The sequence below is a fragment of the Nicotiana sylvestris genome, chromosome 11 (assembly GCF_000393655.2).
Source record: "Nicotiana sylvestris chromosome 11, ASM39365v2, whole genome shotgun sequence".
Taxonomy (NCBI): Eukaryota; Viridiplantae; Streptophyta; class Magnoliopsida; order Solanales; family Solanaceae; genus Nicotiana; species Nicotiana sylvestris.
Genome location: NC_091067.1, coordinates 98,798,051 through 98,819,181, shown reverse-complemented (window position 1 = coordinate 98,819,181; position 21,131 = coordinate 98,798,051). Strand labels below are relative to the sequence as shown.

Here is a 21,131-nt window from a genome sequence, read left to right as displayed (position 1 = left end):
AATAGCCTAGTTGAGGTGTGCAGAAGTTAATCTAGACAGCACGGTTATAAAAAGAAGAAGAGAGTGCAATTTTTTAGTCATCAAAGATAATCAACCAAGGAAAGCTGGTCATATTTGAATTACTCTGGAATCCAACAATTAAAAGAAAGAATTTCCTTAAGAAGTGGAGATTAAGTGTGCAAGTCAGTACTAAAATACTACGTAGTATATTTGTGCTAAAGGAGCTTCTTTTGGGAGAAAAGATATTTCTGAGTTATTTGTTTATACCAATGAATGCAAAGCATGTGTCTTTCATATATTCATTAATCACTTTAATGCATAATATCAAAGTGGAGCATTTTCTATATGGAAAAGAGTTTTCCCCTTAATTTCACATAGGTGACTAATTAGACTGTAACATGTAACCCCCTAATCTGAAGCACAAACACGTCAAAATTAATTTAAAATTTTCCTAGCTTACTGGTTTCTTCCACCACCTAATTACTACTTTGGTGCATTTTCGTAATTGCACTGAAGAATGATAACAAAATGGCCAACTTATTGCTGAAAATGACTTTTTTCTGTATGTTCATTTAATCCAAAAGTAGTTGACTAGTTATTGGCTTAGAAAAGATATCAACTTTCGCATTAATTTTACCATTTTTGTTTGTTTGTTTTGTTTAATATTTTCTTGAAGACGTACCCTTTGTGAATCTTGAGCTTCACATGTACGGTTAATCTCGACATGTGTGAATAAACCAAAATTCTGATGTTAATTTTATCTCAAGTATATCCTTTCTATATGCTGTAAATACTAGTAATGTTTGTGTCTTGTGATCATTGAAGTTATGGGGCAAGCTTTGGGTTGTGTTCAAGTGGATCAATCCACAGTTGCTATAAAGGAAAATTTTGGCAAGTATGAAGATGTTGTTGGTCCAGGTTGTCACTTCATGCCTTGGTGTTTTGGAAGCCAATGAGCTGGTTATCTTTCTCTCAGAGTACAGCAACTTGACATTCGCTGTGAATCCAAGACTAAGGTTTTTCTAATTGCATATTTGTCTCTCTTTTTTCCTCTGGGGCAAAGGTTTCTGGTGTTTTAAATACTCTCTCCTCGAGATTGAAAGTTTTTTTAGTCAAATTTTGCATTATCCTTTGGTAGTTTGAATTACAACTATCTTGCGAAGGGAACGTTTTAGTTGTTTCTTATGAAAGCTATATTCTCAGGAAAACGTTTTTGTGATTCTAGTTGCTTCAATCCAGTACAGAGCCTTGGCAGATAAGGCAGCAGATGCCTTCTATAAGCTAAGCAACACAAAAGAACAAATTAAAGCATATGTCTTTGATGGTGAGATGCAAATATCATAACTTTATCTGTTTATTAGACTTTCCTTCTAAAAACTTCCAAGTGAAGTAAATTTCAGACTTGATTATTGTTGCACTATATATCCAGAATTTTCATGATTGCTTCTTGCAATTTTTTTTGGATAACCATGTTTCGGTCAATGGACTATTCTACTATTCTAGTATGACTATCTGCTAGCTTTCGTTATCACGGATACCGAATAACACTATCCGCCAAATTTAGTAAATGGAAAGAAATCACCTAACTTCTTTTTGTCTTGCTGGGACTCGGACTGTGATCATTTATATAGTGAATATCACTAGTTAGATTTTGCTTTACCTCCTGTCCATATTGTAGAGATAATAATGATGACATGTTTACTTATTCATACCTTATATTGTCTCATTCTGTTTGTCAGTTATTAGGGCAACGGTGCCAACATTGGAACTGGATCAAGTTTTTGAACACAAAACCGAGATAGCCAAAACAGTGGCGAAGCAACTCGCCAAGGTAATTTTTTTATATTGATACTGCAACTCTTAAGCAAACAAATACAAGTCAAGCAACTAAATTCAGTCTCTTATCTGATTTTCCTTCGGGAATTACATAGGCAATGTCTCTTTATGGATATGAGATAGTTCAGACTCTTATTGTAGATGTTGAACCAGATGACAAAGTGAAAAGTTCAATGAATGAGATTAATGCAGGTATGGTTATTTTTAAAGTTCACTGGCTTACTTTTTTATCCCTAAAATAAAAGTAAATTTTTCTCTAGCTGTTGGCTTGTCCAAGATCAAGTGATCTGGAAATATTGCTTCATAGTATTCTCGGGGAAAATTGGAAATCTGTGTTTTTTACCACTGAATTACAATCCGTCTTTAGTTTTTCCTTTGGACTACAACCACTTTTTGGTTTCCAACGAGGAATACGTGGTTGCTATGTTTTGTCTTTGTATCACATCCTGGCATTAACTCCTCTAGCAAAGAGTCAAAGCAGTAGTTATACAAAGTTAAAAGTTACAAGTTTTGGACCATGGGGGTTATGTTTTCAATTCTTGCTTGCATATTGGACCATGTCTCCTTTGGTCTTCTAATGTGAAACGATAATTCATGAAAACCAGCTTCAAGATTGAGAGAAGCTGCATACGAGAAGGCAGAAGGAGAGAAGATTCTGCAGATAAAGCAAGCAGAGGCTGAAGCAAAATCAAAGTATTTAGCAGGGCTTGGCATTGCTCGTCAACGACAAGCTATTGTCGAAGGGCTCAAAGAAAGTGTACTCGGTTTCTCAAATAGTGTTCCAGGGGCATCATCCAAGGATATCATGGATATGATTTTGATTACCCAATACTTTGACACAATGAGGAGATAGGTGCCTCTTCTAATTCATCTACTGTCTTCATTCCTCATAAGCCAGAGGATGTGACTTTCAGAGCAGATGTAAATGAACAGTTTGCTTCAAGAAAAAACATCTAGGCTACGATGCAGATATGATGGTTTCCTTTGTACATCTAAACTTGGAAGATTAGGAAGCCTCCAACTGCCTTGAAATTTCTGCAAGGAAGACAAAGGATAGCTATTGAAGAGAGAGTATTTTCCAAATCACCTTCTCCATGTATTGTGTTAGAAAAGGAAAGGTGGGAGAACTAATTATGTGCACATTCTCCAGCTACACATAGCAGGCTATTTTCTTAAACACTTGTACAAAGTATCTGATGTGATAGTCTATTGTAGTATTTTCAAGGAGGGTGTGGAAAATAGGTGCACTTGAGAAGTATATGAACCACCTCGGATTTTACTTCATTTTCTTGAAGTGATGTTGGTATAGAGAGGAGCTGGGGGCACTGGCAGAATATATGCACTATATTACATACTTCAGTGATCAGTGAGCTCTTTTATGCAATTGTAGCCAAGTGGGCATTGTAGATGTAAACTTTAGTGATTAGTTGATTTTCCACCAACCAAGATTAACAAAGCTAACAGGCATCCACAATAGATGCAGTGTGCTTCACAAGATCTCCTTTAATAGCAACCATATATGTCAGTGATCTCGCTCAGTAGATGGCCAAGCAACTAGCACCAATCAAAAAGGTCTTTCAGTCTAAAAATTCCTTTCCTGATAAGGACTAAGAAAAGAAGAAAGGACGGTTGGAAGCTCTTACTGGAGAGCTCCTCTGTGCCATCACTGACATCCAACAACATAAGGGAAAACTGTTCATACCATTAAATAATGAACAAATAAAGATTAATCAATTGCGTGAATGATGAAGCCAAGTTAAGTCAAAAACCAGTCCCTCAATCGACATTTGAGATGGATATAAGCAAAAATTCATGAGTTTGCATTACCAGTTGAAGGTTAATCTTACTGGTGCGGATGGACAATGTGCTGAAACAAGTCTATCTAATTTATTACTCTGGACCATACAAAACAACACTGCTTCACTCACTTCTCTGTAAGGTCGTAACAGACTCATGGCTTGAGGGCTACAGCCAACCCAATCTTGGCGCTTTTTTCAATTGCCCTCGTGTCCACTTCACCAGATATTGTGAAAAGGGATTTTGGTCGCCACTCGTGTTGGATGAGAGCACTTGCCTTACCATAGCTGTTAACCCGAGCCTTCACCGTGGTCAATGGGTCCAACAAATGCTGTGTCCCGATGGTCAGCGTGTTCTCGTTGCTTGAGAAGCTGTGAGTCAACTCTGCCCCAACAGCTGTATTTGTCACCGGCTTCACAGTGTGGTAGTAGGAAGCACTAAGGGTATCACCCTTGTCATTCCTGTATAAACTTATTGCTTAGTCCAAGAAAAATCCAAGATTAGAAAACAACAAAGACAATGATAGAACATGTTGGTCCCCAAGAGACATTTAATTCAAATCCCAAAAGAGTTTCTTGTAGAAAGACAGAAAAACAAGACGTTACAAGGAAATCATTTGACAAAAAGAAAAGAGAATGAATGGCTAAAAGACAGACTTTGTTCAATGAAGAATCTAACAAATACATATGTACAAGGAGGCACACAAATACTTACAGTGCTAAGGAAGCAATCAGATCAGAAGTGGAAAAACTCAGACCAGCATTGCATTTTGTGAAATTGCCTGAGGCAGTGTCAAATGATAGATCAGTGCCCAAAGCAACAGTATTGTTGCCAGCAACGCCAGAGAAGTTGACAAGAGGACTTGCTGTAAGTCCAATGCCAGTACTGATCCCAGCATACTCATGCAAGTATTGGAGCTCTACCTGTAACATAATTATTTTGCTTAGGAATCACGCAATTCTAAACTACCAACCAATTGCAGAGAAATATTGTTAAAAGCAAAGGTACCTTTCCAGATCTCTGATCTGGTAATACGAAGCTGACGATTGTCTTGAGTCCCGGTGCAGGTTCATCAACAGTGATGGTAGTGTAGACCTGCATCATTCAATCCAAATTAATTAGCACAGTGTCGGGCTGTGCTCCAACTCAGTTAGGACAAAAGAAGCTTGAACTTGTCAATTTCCCAATCAATGTCTCAAAATCAAAACCAAATAAAGAAGACGGAGAACTTTTTGTGAGAGTGTAGAGGGAAGGGGAGAGGGAAGAACAAGTTAGATAACTCAAACACATATTACTCCTCCCCCCAGTTGACTGGCCTTCGACTTTGATTGTGAAACTCATTTGTTATTGACTACCAGAAAACTCATTTATTTTGGTTGTCATACTTGACCATTCAGTCTTCTGTTACTAAAAGTTTGCATTTGGAGGTCATTCAATCCCTACCAATATCATAATGTCTACTTTGAACTATAACTCTACAAGATATATAATCCCTCTAAAGATTGACAAATTCACTTTTAAAATTTACTCAATAAAGTTCCTCCCTGCATATGGTGGGTGATTTGGATGGAAAGGAATCAACGATGTTTGGGAGCAAATAAGAAAGAATACATACATTGGAATAGAGAAATATATATCTTTTTTGGCTTTTCGGTGTAGACTAGAAGATGTTAGTACAGCAGATAGGATGTTAGATTTCCTCGGCTTCCAACAGTTAGTAAAAGAACTGATTTGCATGTATTTTGGCACAAATTTTGTGCTTCAGTTCACAAAAGTCTTACCATCCTCAGAAAAATAAATTTACTCTTATAAATCAGGAAAAAATGCACATCTTTTAAAGGGAAACCTCACAAATCAGAGAGAGAGAGACTTATATAAAGGAACTCAGCACATAACCATAATCAACACCAGTGAAAATGTTAATGTCCGAGACGCTATTAAGTGGATAAAAGACAGTCTGCAGGAGAGATCCAACAGCAAAATGGAGGAGAGCACGCAAACGGGCAACATAAGACACTTACTAAGGATAGATCTTTTTTCAAACCTTTGCAAGAGTTAAAGTTAGAAAAAGACTTGCCATTTAAGAAACTATGGCAGATTGTGATAGAGTGGATGTCCTAACATCTCAATTATTACCTTGTAATTGCTGGACAACATATTAACATTGTTAATTGCAAGTGTTAAAACAACTCGTACACACCAATTAATCTAACAAACACATTCTTTCAATACACAAGGAGAAAGGTATCGACTCCATGGACTTGCATTGAATCAGACAGCAAGAAGGAAGAAGATAACACAGTAACCAAATTAATACTTCAGCGGACTCCTTTAGTTTTACTTCTAGTTTTCCAGATTTCTTGGGTTATATTCTTAAGGGAAGGTTTGATCAAGTCTGAACAAAGTGTGACCAGATCAATATGGCTCACACAACCAGACATGTTGCCACCTAACATCTCCAAAGCATATAAATTCAAAATAGTATCCCCAGTTAAAATTACTAGAAGTTACTCAACATAGGCAAACTAATATTAGATGCCAGTAATCAAGCTGAAAATTAGAAGGAAAAAGGCAATAAAAGGTAAGAAAGTATTCTCAAACTCACATTGGAATTGGTGTCCACTTTTACATCAGTGGTAACATTTTTGTTCTTCAGCTGGGTGTTAACATCCGCTAAGAATAATTCACCTTTCTTCAGACCAGATGAGGTAATAGCCTGAAATGTGAGACATAGACTTTAGCAACATACTCTCAACTGGTCACAACAATTTCAATAACAAGAGACTATTGCTAAACAATGTGAGCCATCCACTACATACATCCACTGTTAGGCAACACCATGGAAATCCATCCCAAGAATTACACACTCTGCTGGAAGTTAGTAATAAATACTAGGTGATTTTTTCCTACCTCCGGTACATGTGATGACGGAAGGTAGCAGGTACCCAGCGAATAGTCAAGGTGCACACGTTAGCCCGCCACCACCATGATAAAAAAAATAAAATAATTACCAATACGGAGAAAATGTGAATTAAATAACATCTCATTCCTCATTTCCTAAAGTAAGTAGTTTCCTTTACATATCTTGCTACGAGCTGCATAAGACCAAAATTGTTAAAATTAACACCACCACCACCCCCCCCCCCCCACACACACACACACAAACCATATTTTTCTACTTTCCTGTATACTAGTAAAATTTGTCACGACTACATATTTCACACCAAAACGCAAACACGAATGAACAATAAGCAAAAACATAGAATGATAAACTCATAGCATCAAACCCGAATAATACACTATAGATAAAACATATACATATGGAGAGAAAAAAAACTGACCACTCCGGTTGAGCTATAGGTAGTGACGGTGAACTTATGGTCACTGACATAGTCCCTGTACAGAAGATCTAAACAACAACAACCAAAACATAAATATCGATCAAATTACCAACACACACGAGTATTGTTTGGTTACTAAATAATGAAAATGATTTTATCAAAAAACATTTTGCCCTGTACGAAATGAAATGAAAACCAAACATGAGAAAAGAGAAATACCTCTAGCTTTTTTGCCGATATCGGAGTAAAGTCCAGGACCCTTCACCATTTTCTGTGACTGTTTCTGCAAAGAGAAAGAGAAGGTTCTAGAGAGAAAGTCTACTTGGAGAGAGAGAGAGAGAATCGGTGTTTATCAAAAGACTTGGTTTGGTTCTGGTGAGGAAAATTATAATACGAAATAACCCTAGCTTATTTCGGCGCGTCTTTTTAGACCGTCAGATCTTATGATGAACGTGAAGGAAGAAATTGTAGACCGTTGATCGGATCTAACATGAGGGCAACACAGAACTTTCCTTGGAAAAATAAAAAATGTGTCTTATCTTGTATTTCTGTTTGAGGAATTTAATTTCTCAGTCCAACCTGGACTATAGCACTTTCAAAGTTTTATTTTGTATCTAGTATAACTTACACCGGTTGTATAAGATTTCTTTTTGTCTCATAAATTTATGGACCTCAATCTTACATTTTTGGGTCCACAAAAATATGAATAAAAAAATTACCTTATACAACTAGTGTCAATTGTATGAGACAAAATAAAATTTTCCTAGCCCTTCCTCTCCTCTCTCCCTAGAGTTAGGTTGGCCAATTTTGAATGATAGTAATACTAAAGTGAAATTTAATCTGTTTATTACTATAATTCACTTTTATTTGTTCACTATAAACTTTGCACATCCATTAAAAAATAATAAGTAAAGTGTATAATTTACCATGATACCTATTATAATTAATACATATTTTTAATGAATTTGAGAAAATGCTTTGAAAAGAGTAATTAATACTGTGGCTATAACAAAAAAAAATAAATTATCTTTTGTTGATATGCTAAAAGTGATAAATAAAAATAAAAAAAATTATTTTTAATATATTGGACAAATAAAAGTGAACGGAGGGAGTAATTGTTTAAATTCTTGTTAGATGGATTATGATATGTTTACTAGTATTATTACCCGTGCGGATGCACGGATATTAATCATGTCAAATATTTAAGTTATTTGGATTATATGTAAATAATCTTAAAATTTCCACTTTCTCAATAAATATAAATAATCATTTGATATTAATTACAAGAAAAAAATTAACTATTTCTTCTATTTTTCTTTTTTGATATCATTCTTGTCGGTGTCATTGGATCCTAAAAATCGTCAGGAAGCAAAATAATAACTCATATTTATGGCAAAACAATCAAATGTTGAGACAATGAATGACTCTTTGGATAAGACTTAACTCTTTTACTACAACTTGAACTCTTATTTTGTGTGTTGATATTTCTTAAAAAATATTTCTTTCTTAAAATTTCAGTTTCTAAAATTTTATTTTTCAATAATAATTGTTTTTATAATAATGTAATTGAAAATATTATTCTTAATTCAAAACTCATTTTAGTTAATCTTTAGTTAGTGAATTTTTTTTACTCCATTTTGATATTTGACATTAACCATGTTAAATATCTGAGTTATTTGAATTATATGTAAATAACTTTAACATTTAAACCTTCTAAATAATATAGATAATCGTCATATATTAATTATGTAACACTACATGAAAAAAGACTAACATTTTTTCAATTCTCGTAGTGATAATTTTATTTTTGCACTATTCTCACAGGTGTCATTGGAACCTAAAAATAGCCACAAAGTGAAATAATAACTCATATTTATGGCAAAGCACAAAGGTTGACACAATATAAACGATTCTTTGATTACGACGCGACTCTTATACTACGACTTGAACTCTTATTTGGTACGATATTATCTTTCAAAAATATTTCTATTTTGAAGTTTCAATTTCTAAAACTTTATATATATTATAATAATGATTATTTTTATAATGATGCAAGTGAAGATATTATTCTTAATTTAAAATTCACTTTAATCGGCTATCTAAATATTTCAGTATGACTCCACTTTAAGTTTATTGATATCTCTAGCTCCAGAATTTGAATTTTTAATACCCTATATATACAAAAAACATTTGTTCTTTGAATTATTAAATGTTAAATTAGTTGATTATTAACCTCAATGCAAATTACTTAAATTGCATTTCAATTCAAATTCGAATATCATATCAGTTTGTTAGTAATAGTAATTTTTTAAAAACGACATATAATGTAAATTAAAAAAAAAGTATTCTAAAATATCCTTATCTTATAATCTATGTATTTGAGTTGAAAAAAATATTTGAAATCGATGAGATTAACTTTCAATTTTTTTATACTCAACAAAGATGAAACATAAGAAGAAATTTGTTGTCATCTTTTATTTCTAGATTTTAGATCTTTCTAACATTTTTTTCAATATTTATTTTCTTTTATCTTACTTTTTTATGTCATTATTTCTTTTGTTACAAAAAATTAATTTATTTCACTATAAAGTAAATTCTGCATTCTGAGGCCTTAAAAACTCTTTCGGTATCACCTTGATTTGCGTGCGCAGTCCGGACGCGTAGCCGGAAAGCCATTTTATGAAAATATATGAAAAATGATGAATTTTGCATTTAAAATGAGTTTAAGTTGACTTCGGTCAATATTTTGGGTAAACAGACTCGGACCCGTGATTGGACGGTTCCGAAGGGTCCATAGGAAAATATGGGACTTGGGCATATGCCCAAAATCGAATTCTAAGGTCCCAAGCCCGAAAAATGATTTTTTAAAGAAAATTATTTTCTGAAATTATTTATGAGTTTTGGAAATGAATTGTGATTAAACTTGATGGTATCGGGCCCGTATTTTGATTCTAGCGTCCGGTACAGGTCTTATATGTGGTTTACAATAAGTCTGTGAAATTTGGTAAGAAACAGACTTGAAACGACGTGAATCAGATCGTTTTTGAGAAAATTGAAAATTTGAAGTTCTTAAGAAAATTTCATGATTTTGATGCTAAATTCATAGTTGTTAATGTTATTTTGGTTATTTGAATGCACGAGTGAGTCCGTATGATGTTTTTAGGTTGGTGTGCATGTTTGGTTTGGAGCCCCGAGGGCTCGGATGAGTTTTGGATAGGACACAGGGTGAATTTTTGGACTTGAGGATTGCAGACTTTCAGTTGTGCATTGCAGGCCTGCAGGCTTCGCATTTGTGAAGCCTGGCTCGCAAATGCGAGTTCGCAAATGCAAAGGCCTTGTCGCAAATGCGAACAATGGCCCAGGCCAACTACCTCGCAATTGCAAGGAAATCTATCGCAAATGTGATGTCTCCCCTCCTAGTCAGTAGTCACAAATACGACATGATCTTCGCAATTCCCAGTTCGCAAATGCGAGAGGCTGTTTGCAATTCCTAACATAGCAGAGGTCGGGGTTCGCAATTGCGAATTCTGTTCGCAATTCCCATATCTGCAACCTGCAATTTTTATACTTAGAACTCCATTTTTCACACTCTTGGGCAATTTTTCAAGAACAGCTCTTCTTCCAAATCGATTGTAAGTCAATTTTAACTCATTTTCTTCAATCATTAACATCTTTTCACATGATTTCAACTCAAAATCAATAATTTTCATGGGGAAAATTGAGTGATTTGGGTAGAACCTAGGTTTTTCAAAAATTGGGGATTTGGACCGCGATTCGAGGTCCGATTTCAAAATAAATTATATATTTGAGTTCATGGGGGAATGGGTAATCGGGTTTTGGTTCGAACCTTGGGCTTTAACCATGTGGCTCCGGGGGCAATTTTTGACTTTTTGGGTAAAACTTTGGAAAACTCATTTTTATGCATTAGAATTGATTCATTTAGCATTTTTTGATGTAATTAAGTAACTTGTGGCTAGATACAAGCGAATTGGTGGTGGAATCAAGGGGTAAAATGATAGTTGAGACGCGAATTGTGTTTGTGGCATCGAGGTAAGTGTTTGGTCTAACCTTAGCTTGAGGGATTAGGAGTCGAGTCATATTTGCTACGTGGTGTTTGTCGAGTACGACGTATAAGCATGGTGACGAGTATCTATACGTTGGTGTCAAGCATGCCCGTGAGTCTTATATTGTGATTATTATGGCTTCGTTGTATTATTCATTCTTTGATGATGACTTTTATTGTTGGGCAAAGTTTGTGGAAGTAATTATGACATTTGAGTATTGAGGAGCGTTGGCTCAAGTTGTTCAATAAAATGTGAAAGTATAAGTGGAAATTGAACCTTTTAGAGCATTGGCTCAAAGTTGTGAAGTGAGTTATGAAGTAAAAGTGAAAAAGAGAAGAGAATCACTATATTATCTCCCTTTTCGGGAATTGGTTGTTTTTGATGATTATCTCCCTAGCCGGGATGTTGATGCTTCTTTTGATGTTATTCCCTTGTCGGGACTTGATTGTTGAACTATTATTCCATTGTCGGGATTCTTATTGTAATTTCATTTATTCCCTTACCCTATTATTTGTGATTGTTGTTTGGGTGAAGAAGAGTGTTAAAGTACGAAGGGTGATGCCATGTATGATTTGTGAGGAAATAGTGTAAAGCACGAAAGGTGATACTGTGCCACACGATGTACCATTCCGTGCCGATTATATTGATTATAGGGTGAGGGCGAGAGTAAAAGCACGAAGGGTGATGCCGTACACATTTTTATTACTTGATTGCTTTGGTGAGGACGAGAGTAAAAGCACGAAGGGTGATGCCGTGCACTTATTGATTTCTGGTTCTTTGTTGATATCTAAGATTTACTGTTTCCTTCAATTACCTATTGTTTGTTTTATTCTGAATTGATATCTCCCCCACAACATGTTACCTCTCCCATATTTGACTGTTTATTTCTGTTCTTCTTTTCCGCTGTATATAGTTGAATTGCACAGGTTTATGTGGTAGTCTGGTCCTAGCCTCGTCACTACTTCGCCGAGGTTAGGCTAGGAACTTACCAGCACATGGGATCGGTTGTGCTGATACTACACTCTGCACTATGTGCAGATCCTGGAGCAGCTTTTGGATCGTAGATTGGGTGGCTACCTTCAGTCCACGCGGAGATCCAAGGTAGGCCTGCAGGCGTCCGCAAGCCCTGGCGTCTCCCTCTATCCCTTTATCCTTGTTTCATTTCCTTAATTCAGAACAGTGTATCATTTATTTTTTTCCCGGACTTTGTATGTAATAAATCTTAGATCGTCTGTGACACTGTGACACCAGTTCTGGGTGGTTAAGGCTTAAACATTTGTATTAGCACATGTTCAGATATTTTTGTTGCTTTTCTTCCGCTTATTCTAAATTTTCGCTATTTACACGTTATTGTTTTACAAATGTTAAAGAGTATAAAACGGGTAAAAAGGTAATTTGTTCAATAATTGGCTTGCCTAGCTCACACTAGTAGGCGCCATCACGACTCCCGAGAGTGAAAAATCCTGATCGTGACACTATAAAAGGATGAGTTTTAATAAAAATTGTCTACATATGAAATTTAATTATATTTTTAGTCTTTTGTTGAAGTTATTTCATATTTTTCCTTTTGGCTTTATCTAATCAACCTAAATAGGTGTTCACTCGACCACTTAAATTAAAAAATTGAATGATGTGTAATTTATATATAATCCATATATAATATATGTATAATCGTGTGTTGTCGGCATATCATCTATTTATATTATCTATAAAAAGTAAACAATAAATATGGCCAGATATTATGTAAATATTCCATAAGATTTTTTTTTTTGAGTTTATGCATGATATAACTTCTGTTATAATAATTTTAAAACTCTCTACTAATGTTCAAAAATATCTTATCTTTTTATTATCTTTGAAGTACAAAAAGTAAAGAGTTTTTTCGAAATAATTTGTTTACATTTAAAAAAAAAATTTACATCATACCAAATTTTTCTTTATATATACTCTTTGTTACACTTAAAAGTCACTATAGAAACTATCAATTAGAAACCAATTTTTCTCTTGTTGAGTTTGAAAAAAAAACCTTTCACATAATATAATGATTCAAAACTAATATTTTAACGAAAAAAATATTATACCCTTGCAATATTGGCTTGACTACAGCTAAATGAAGGGGTTTCAGCTTATACCCTTCAATTTGAAATTAATGATAGCAATTGTATAGCCAGAGTTTTGTTATTTGTTTGATGTCCATTTATGCAAATTGACTCTTCAAACAAATATTTTTCGAGAAGAAAAATATACAACTTTTTTTTTTTTAATATTGACTGATTTTGTGATGTTTCTTTCTCCAACATGTATGTTTACTTTATTATATATGTAAGTAAACTTTTATTTGGTTTTGTAAACTCTTTTTTGTTATTTGGATAAACATAGACGTGTACCCTATATATTACATTTATTTTAAAAGAATTTCGTTTTATTCAAAATAGCTACAGTGTTTCAAACAACTATACTAATAGGATTTTAAATGTGAAAGAGTTTTATAGTTATATGAAGTAGTTTTTTGTTGTTGCTAGAGGCGAAGTAGTATTTAAATAATTAGAAAAAATAACAAAAGTTCCTAACATGATTGCATATGATCATTAACCGAATTAAGTATGATAACATGCTAAAAAAAGATAAATTTTATTTTTAATTTAAATTCAAATTTTAAAACTTTATCTATAAATTCAAAATTATCTTTTAATTCAAATTCTCTCTGTCTATATATATATATATATATATATTATATTGTATTTGTATTTAACTAAAATAGTCAAATATAGAATAAAGCTACCATATATTATTGACATTTATTAGCTTGCCACTTGGCTTAACCATAATGTCAATTATATATGGTAACTTTCTTGCTTTAATATATATATATATATTGTTATAGCGACCAGTTAAATTGTTAACGAACAAAAGGCATGAAATCCAGGTCACAAAAATGAAGACAGATTTTCTAGTCTGCTGGCAGCACGTTTTCATCGTTTTTCTTTTAATATTTCTTTTCCTTTGGATTAACGGTAGAGCAAAGCCTTCTTAGCTCAGTGGTAGAGCGCGTGGCTTTTAACCACACGTGGTTGTGGGTTCGATCCCATAGACGGCGATCTTGTTTCTTTCCACACTAAATATATTTTTTTGCTGCAACGCGGAAAGTTTTAGGATACCATGCTGGAGTATTTTTCGGATTATGAACAATGTTTTCGTTCAAATTTATATTTACATGAAAAATGGCTAAATTTCAATTACTTTTAAAACTGTGACTATTTTTGAATGACCACTTGTAAATCTGACTATTTTTTCATTTCTCCCTAATAATCGAGATGGTTTTCTTGAATTTCTGTGAATATTAAAACCTTACAATTAAATGCAAAATGTAATTATGACTTATTATTTTTGTAACCACTAAACCTTAGCTCTAATTTCGATTCACACTTCTTTATTTCTAAAAGCATTATTATGAGAATATGCCCTTATTCTCTTATTGGCCTTTGGAGGAGAATATGTCCAATTATATTCCTCGAAGATGCTTCACATTGTGTTTTTTAATTATTTTATATGTTGTGTTTTAAAACCTTAATAAATAATTAGTACCAACTTCTTTTATATACATATCAAGTAGTATCAATTTTTCCATACTGAAAAAACTGCTAGTAGAGGGCATATATGAGACGAAAAATACGTTTGAGGACATCTATCAGCCAATAGTTTAACTGATGAAATATATAAAATAAATCATAAATATTAGGGGCAAAGAAAGTTAATTTTTCTCTAGTCAGGACTTTGTAAGAAAATTAACTTTTGCGTTAATATTATTTTCTCTTCTCCTGGCCGAAAAATATAGACACAAGGAAGGAAATCTATGTTTTTCTTTTGTTTGCTTATATAAAAAATATGAGATTCTCCTCCACCACCCAATTTTTTGGTACAAAAAGCAAAAGATTATCAGAAATAATTGTTTAAGTAATTTCGTACTTCTATGAATGTTTTCTGTTTCACTTCGGAGTAATTATTTGTTATCTTGCTATTTTGTGATTACTTAGACATCAAAGTAATTCCTAACTTGATTCAAACAACCTCCGAAATTACCCTATCCTGGCAATGTGATTATTAAGCATTAAATTATTAGGTAGCATTTTCTTTTAGAGTTTGTGACATGGCCAATGTGTATAGGATTTTCATGCTCATGCTTTGTCAAATTCTAGTATAGTTTATGATATTGACCCACAGAGATTGGAACATCTATGCTACAGACTTTTAATATTTTAATTATTATTTGAGAGAATCAATTTGATGAAAAGTGAGTGAGGTTTAAAGCTTGTTAATTACTTAAACAAAAACCAAGAATTTTCAGAAGATTTATAATTTAAAAGGGTTGGGAATCGTTGAATTCACTTGATAATATATTACAATAAAATTTCAATTTTTACATGTATTTCTCTGAGGAATAATTGTTATAATGACCCGACCGATCGTTTTGATCTCTAGCTCGTCGTTCAGCGGTTTGAGGCCCTGAGTAACTTCACTTCAGGTATTATGACTTGCATGCGTGGTCGGAATTGAATTTAGGAAAGTTCGGAGTTGATTTGGAAAGAAAATTCTCATTTCGAAAGCTTTAAGTTGGAAGAATTGACTAAAGTATGATTTTTGAGTAAACGACCTCGGAATCGGGATTTAAAGATTCCAACAAGTTCGTATAATAATTTTGGACTTGGGCATATGTCTAGATCGGGTTTTGGATGACCCGGGAGCGTTTCGACGCCTATTGTGGAAGTTGGCATTTTGGAAGAATTTCATAAATTTGGGTTGAGGTGTATTTCGATGTTATCGATGTCCATTTGGAATTCCGAGTCTGGGAATAGCTCCGTAAGGTGATTCTGGTATTGGAAGCGCGACCGAAAGTGGATTTGGAGGTCTGTGGGTCATTTCGGGGTCATTTGGTGAAAGTTAAAAATTTGAAGGTTTTTTAGAAGTTTGACTGGGAGTGGACTTTTTGATATCGGGGTCGGATTTCGATTTTGGGAGTTGGAGTAGGTCCGTAATGTGAACGTAACATGTGTGCAAAATTTGAGGTCAATCGGATGTGATTTGACGGGTTTCGGCATCGAATGTAGATGTTTGAAGTTCTAAAGTTCATTAAGCTTGAATTGGGGTGCGATTCATGATTTTGATGTTGTTTGATATGATTTGAGGCCTCGAGCAAGTCCATGTTATGTTATGGGACTGGTTTTTGTGATTGGACGGGGTCCCGGAGCCCTCGGGTCTGTTTCAGAGGCATTTGGGTTGTGTCGCGATCTTATTTGATGTTTCAGTGTCGTTTCTTTGGGCATAAAGGGCACTATATTGAGAAAACGACCTTTGATTTGTGATTAGATTGAACCATTAGATCCGTATCGTAATTATGAAGCCATAACAATAAGAATCGTTGAATTTCGATTTCGTATGAGAGAGTTATGCTCATTTCCGTGTCAGACAAAATTGCTAGTTTCTAGTGCGAAGATTTGTTCTTCTCGAACGCGAGAGAGGTTCGGCGAATGCGAAGAAGTACTGGGTTGACATCAACACGAAAAATTGCTCTTTGCGAACGCGAAGGTCTCCCACAAAGGCGATGAAGAAAAATCGCCTGGTTAGTGTTTTAAACCGAGAATTTTAGTATTTTGAGCATATTTTGAGTTCTAGAGCTCCGTTTGAGGTAATTTTTGCCGCGTTGTTCTCGTCTCAATAAGGGGGTAAATATCTGACCTTTATTTTGATGTTTCTCTATGATTATCTCTATTGGTTTCTATTTTTATCTGTGTTTAGATTGTAGAAATCGGAATTTTGAGCCCCAAAGTTAAAAAATGGTAAATCCTTGATTTGAGGGTTGATTCATGGACGAAATTGGATGAATTTTTGGACATAGACCACATGAGTTATGTGTAATATTTATTTTCAATAATTTTTGGAATACGTGCTCGTGGGCTCGAGGGTTGACTTTATTGACTTTTCGAGCGGAGTTGGGAGTTGTTATTGTAAGCACGTGATTTTTGCCCTATATGAGAATTACTCCCAAAAAATTCAAAAATAAAATGATTTTTCTTTGGTGTACAATTTTGTGATATTTTGAAGAATTATTTGTATTTGTCTGTGCGTGTTTATTCGCTAAATTAATAAAAAATACAAAAATATGTCGCATTTTGCATGTAGGATTTAATTCTACAATTGTTAGTAATTAAAATTGTTTTACAAAAATTAAAAATTACAAAAATAGGCATCGTTTGCATTTTTAGCATTTAATGTCCAAATATACAATTTTATGCTTAATTAATACTTAATTGTGCGTTAATTGTTATTGGGAGTTAATTTGCGCCTTTATAACTTAATTTAGTTCTTAATAATAGTTTAAGTATTTTTATAATTTAGTTTTAGAAAAATAAAAGAAGAAAAGAGAGCGAAAATATAAAGAAAGTCGGAATTGGGCCTCTTCTTCAATTTCAAGCTATAGGCCCAAAAAATGGCCCAATCTTCCCTACGACCCAGTCCATTTCGAACTGGGTCGACCCAGTCCATTAACCCAACACCCCTTCTTCATTTTTGTCCAACACAAAACAAAACCAAAAAAAAAATAAAAAAATAAAAAGTGAATTATCACTATTAATAGTTTTATTTTTTGTTTTTTTATATATATAAAAAAAATCCGAAAATATTTTATTTTATTTATTATTTTTATTTTAAAAAAATATATATATATATATATATATATATAGTAATTTCGGAAATGATTTTAAAAAAATAAAAAATAAAAAAATAAAAAAAAGTAAAAGAATGTAGAAAATTTAAAAAAAAAGTAAAAAGTTTTAAAAAATTTAAAAGTAAAAGAAGGTTGGAATTAAAAAATAAATATAAAGATATCTGAAAATTTAAAAAATTTAAAGTAATTGAAAGTAGCATTTTTAAAAGAAAAAGAAAAGATAGTGGTTTATTTTTTAAAGAAAAGTTAAATAAAGTGAGATTCTCTTTTTAAAAAAAATAAAAAGTGGGATTTTAAATAAGATAAAGTAATTAAAGTTGGAATTTTAAAAATAAAAGTAAATAAAGGTGGGATTTCTTTTTCTAAAAAAATAAAAGCAATTTGTAAGTGGGATTTCTTTTAATTAAAAAAATAATAAAATAATAAAAAACAAATCTGAAAATTTCGAAAATTTTGCTATAAATAGAAGAGAAAATTTAGGAAGAAGGGTGGAAAAAAAGAGAGGAAAAACTAGATAGAGAGAAGAAAAAAAGAGGGGGCGGAGTGAGAAGTATACACCCGATATACATTCTGTATACACTGAATATACAGGGGCAGAATTCATTTTGGAGAGTTTTGAAGTTGAAAAAAAATAGTTACTGCTTTATTGCCTCGCTTAAGATCTGAAATAGTCAGAACCTTCCTGCCTTTTACTTCTTCACTATACTTGGAGTCGTTTATAGTCTCCTGGGTTTTCTGCTATTCCTACTGTACTGGTTTGCGATGTTGCTGAATCTGCTGTTGCTGTGTTATTACTGCTGCTGACTTCTCCTTCTTTTGTTCTTGTACTGCTGTTTCCAGGTACACATTTGTACAATCTCGGCTTGAAGCAAAAAATGAAATATTAATCAGGCTTTGTTCCTGTTGAATTCCTCCTGTTTAGATTTGTGGTTGAATATAATTTTTCTTTCTTCGTATAAAGATGTAGTTGAATGATTAATGAATAATGAGGTTGCATATGTATACTTTCTTCATCTAATAATGTTATTTTAAATTACGGAGAATAATTAATCTGTTTTTGATATTATGGTCAATCTCATGTTCTAGTATTATTGAATAACAGAATATAAAATGAAAGCAGTTTTTCTTTGTACAAACTCGATCGCAATTTTCCATTCGCATTAGCCGTAAACTAATAACTAATAAGTTACGTTTTTCAGCATGTAAATAATTAAGAGATTTTCTTTTAGTTTAGAGACGAACTTAATAGAAAATATAGTCATTGTAGGTTTATCCTGTAAAAATAAAAATGAGACGAGCCTCGCCAAATAAAACGTATAGATTGCGGGGCCCTCACAAAATGTATGGTTTAATTAGAATTCGGAAGGACCGTTTAGCGAATTTCACGGTCTTCCCCAAAATAATAACGCGATAGTCTCTTTAGGCGCGTGTTTAATATTTTACTTTCTTAAGCCTGGGTGTGCATTTCATGCGACCCGAATCCAAATCCCAAAACATCAAATAAAACGTGTTCCGGATTGTGGGTGCATTTCATGTAACGCAGTCCAAAGACGTGTTTTAAGCGATGTTCATATTTCTTTTAAAAACAATAATAATAAAGCGGTTAAAAGATAAAATTTGCACATAAGTTCATATTTGTATAAAATCAGACAATCAAGCCGAATATAACAGTTGAGCGACCGTGCTAGAACCACGGAACTCGGGAATGCCTAACACCTTCTCCCGGGTTAACAGAATTCCTTATCCGGATTTCTGGTACGCAGACTGTAATATGGAGTCATTCTTTTCCTCGATTCGGGATTAAAATTGGTGACTTGGGACACCCTAAATCTCCCAAGTGGCGACTCTGAAATAAATAAACCAATCCCGTCTCGATTGTCCTTTAATTGGAAAAACTCCCTTGCACCCTCGCGGGTGCGGAAAAAGGAGGTGTGACAGCTCTGGCGACTCTGCTGGGGACTTGGCCCAGAACCACTGGTTCAGGGTTAGAAATTCGAGCTTAAAATAACTGTTATAGTTGGCTTTATTTATTATCTGATTTTTACATGTTTATGCTTAATATGCTAAATGATGCTTTTACCGCTTTAATATTATCTGAATTGTGTATAAAACTGCTACGAAACTCTTCTTCTTTCTGAGTCTTCTAAATTTATGGTGTACACGTGCGCGTGACCCACCTTTCTGTTAGAAGTCATACCAAATAAGACGAAGTTGGGACAAGTAACTAGGCCGGGCAGACTTTCGTGCTCCCGGTACGTTGCCCCCATTTCGGCTCAAGCTGTCCACTTGGGTAAGCCAGGGCTAGAACAATATGCCTCAGGTTTTTTTTCACTTAGAATAACTCAGCTTCATGCCGGATCCCTAGTAGGAACGTTTGTTTGCATCACGTGCATTTGACTTTGGAGGCTCAACACAGGGGTTGGGTCTGTCTAGGACAGGTGTACCAAAAAATGAAAATGACCATCCTGATGCATCTTACTTGCTGCTATTTGCGCATTTATTTGATTCGGACTTTTGTGTTGACTGACTTTTGAATATCAGGAATAATATTTTGAAATTGAAAAAAAATAGCGGTTAGGGAATTGATTGTTTATTTTTGAAAAAAAAAACAATGCCCAAATAACTGTCAAAACTCTGCCGAAATTTTGAGAAAATGAAAAAAAAATATTTTATTAGTTTGTTTTATTAAAAGCAAAGGAAAAATAGAAAGAAAAAAAAGAGTCGTTGTTCTGTCTTGTTTTTAAAAAACAAATTAGAAAAAAAATAGTTTGTCTTGCCATAAAAAAAATGAAAATGAAAAAAAAATCTTGTTTTAAAATGAGTTTTTATTTATTTATTTGTTTAGATACCAAAATAAAAATAACTAATAAAATAAAAAGAGTCGCGTCGAAAGTGGTTTTATTATTTGTTGCAAATATGTATATATATAAAAATCCAAAAAAGTTGTTCTTTATTTCCAAAAAATGTATATATATCTTTATTTGTTGCAAAAATATTTGTCGTGCCAAAAGTCTAGAAAAGTTTTTTTTAGACTCTCAATTTTCAAAACAAAAAAAAAATCCAAAAAAATATTTTCTTTCTTCTTAGAATAAGAAAAAAAAATATCTTCCTTTTACTTTTGAAATTCTCAAAGTTCAAATCAAAAGAAAAGGAATTCTTAGAAATCTTTCTTTCAAAAAGAAAATCAATCAAAAATCCAAAAAAAAATATAAAAATACTTCCTTTCTTCTTTTAAAGCAGTTCTTTTACAAAAAAAAATCATAATTTAAAATCAGTTTATTTACTTTATTCATGACCGGCCCGAACTACGCGGGTTTGATTCTCACCGGATGTGAGATACGTAGGCAACCCTCATCGGGTCCAACCCCCATT

At 33.4% G+C, this 21,131-nt stretch overlaps 1 protein-coding gene and 1 pseudogene across 1 annotated transcript; one reads left to right on the top strand and one right to left on the bottom strand.

Moving 5' to 3' along the window:
- Window positions 1-619: 619 nt before the first annotated feature.
- On the top strand, window positions 620-3,909 carry LOC104222650 (hypersensitive-induced response protein 1-like; annotated as a pseudogene).
- LOC104222649 (mitochondrial outer membrane protein porin of 36 kDa) lies at window positions 3,593-7,346 on the bottom strand. Its single transcript, XM_009773897.2, has 6 exons — window positions 7,194-7,346; window positions 6,975-7,042; window positions 6,239-6,349; window positions 4,642-4,728; window positions 4,348-4,556; window positions 3,593-4,094 (listed from the first exon to the last, which is right to left on the bottom strand). The coding sequence occupies exons 1-6, from the start codon at window positions 7,240-7,242 to the stop codon at window positions 3,788-3,790; spliced, it is 831 nt and encodes a 276-aa protein (XP_009772199.1). The 5' UTR covers window positions 7,243-7,346; the 3' UTR covers window positions 3,593-3,787.
- Between the last annotated feature and the right edge of the window lie 13,785 nt (window positions 7,347-21,131).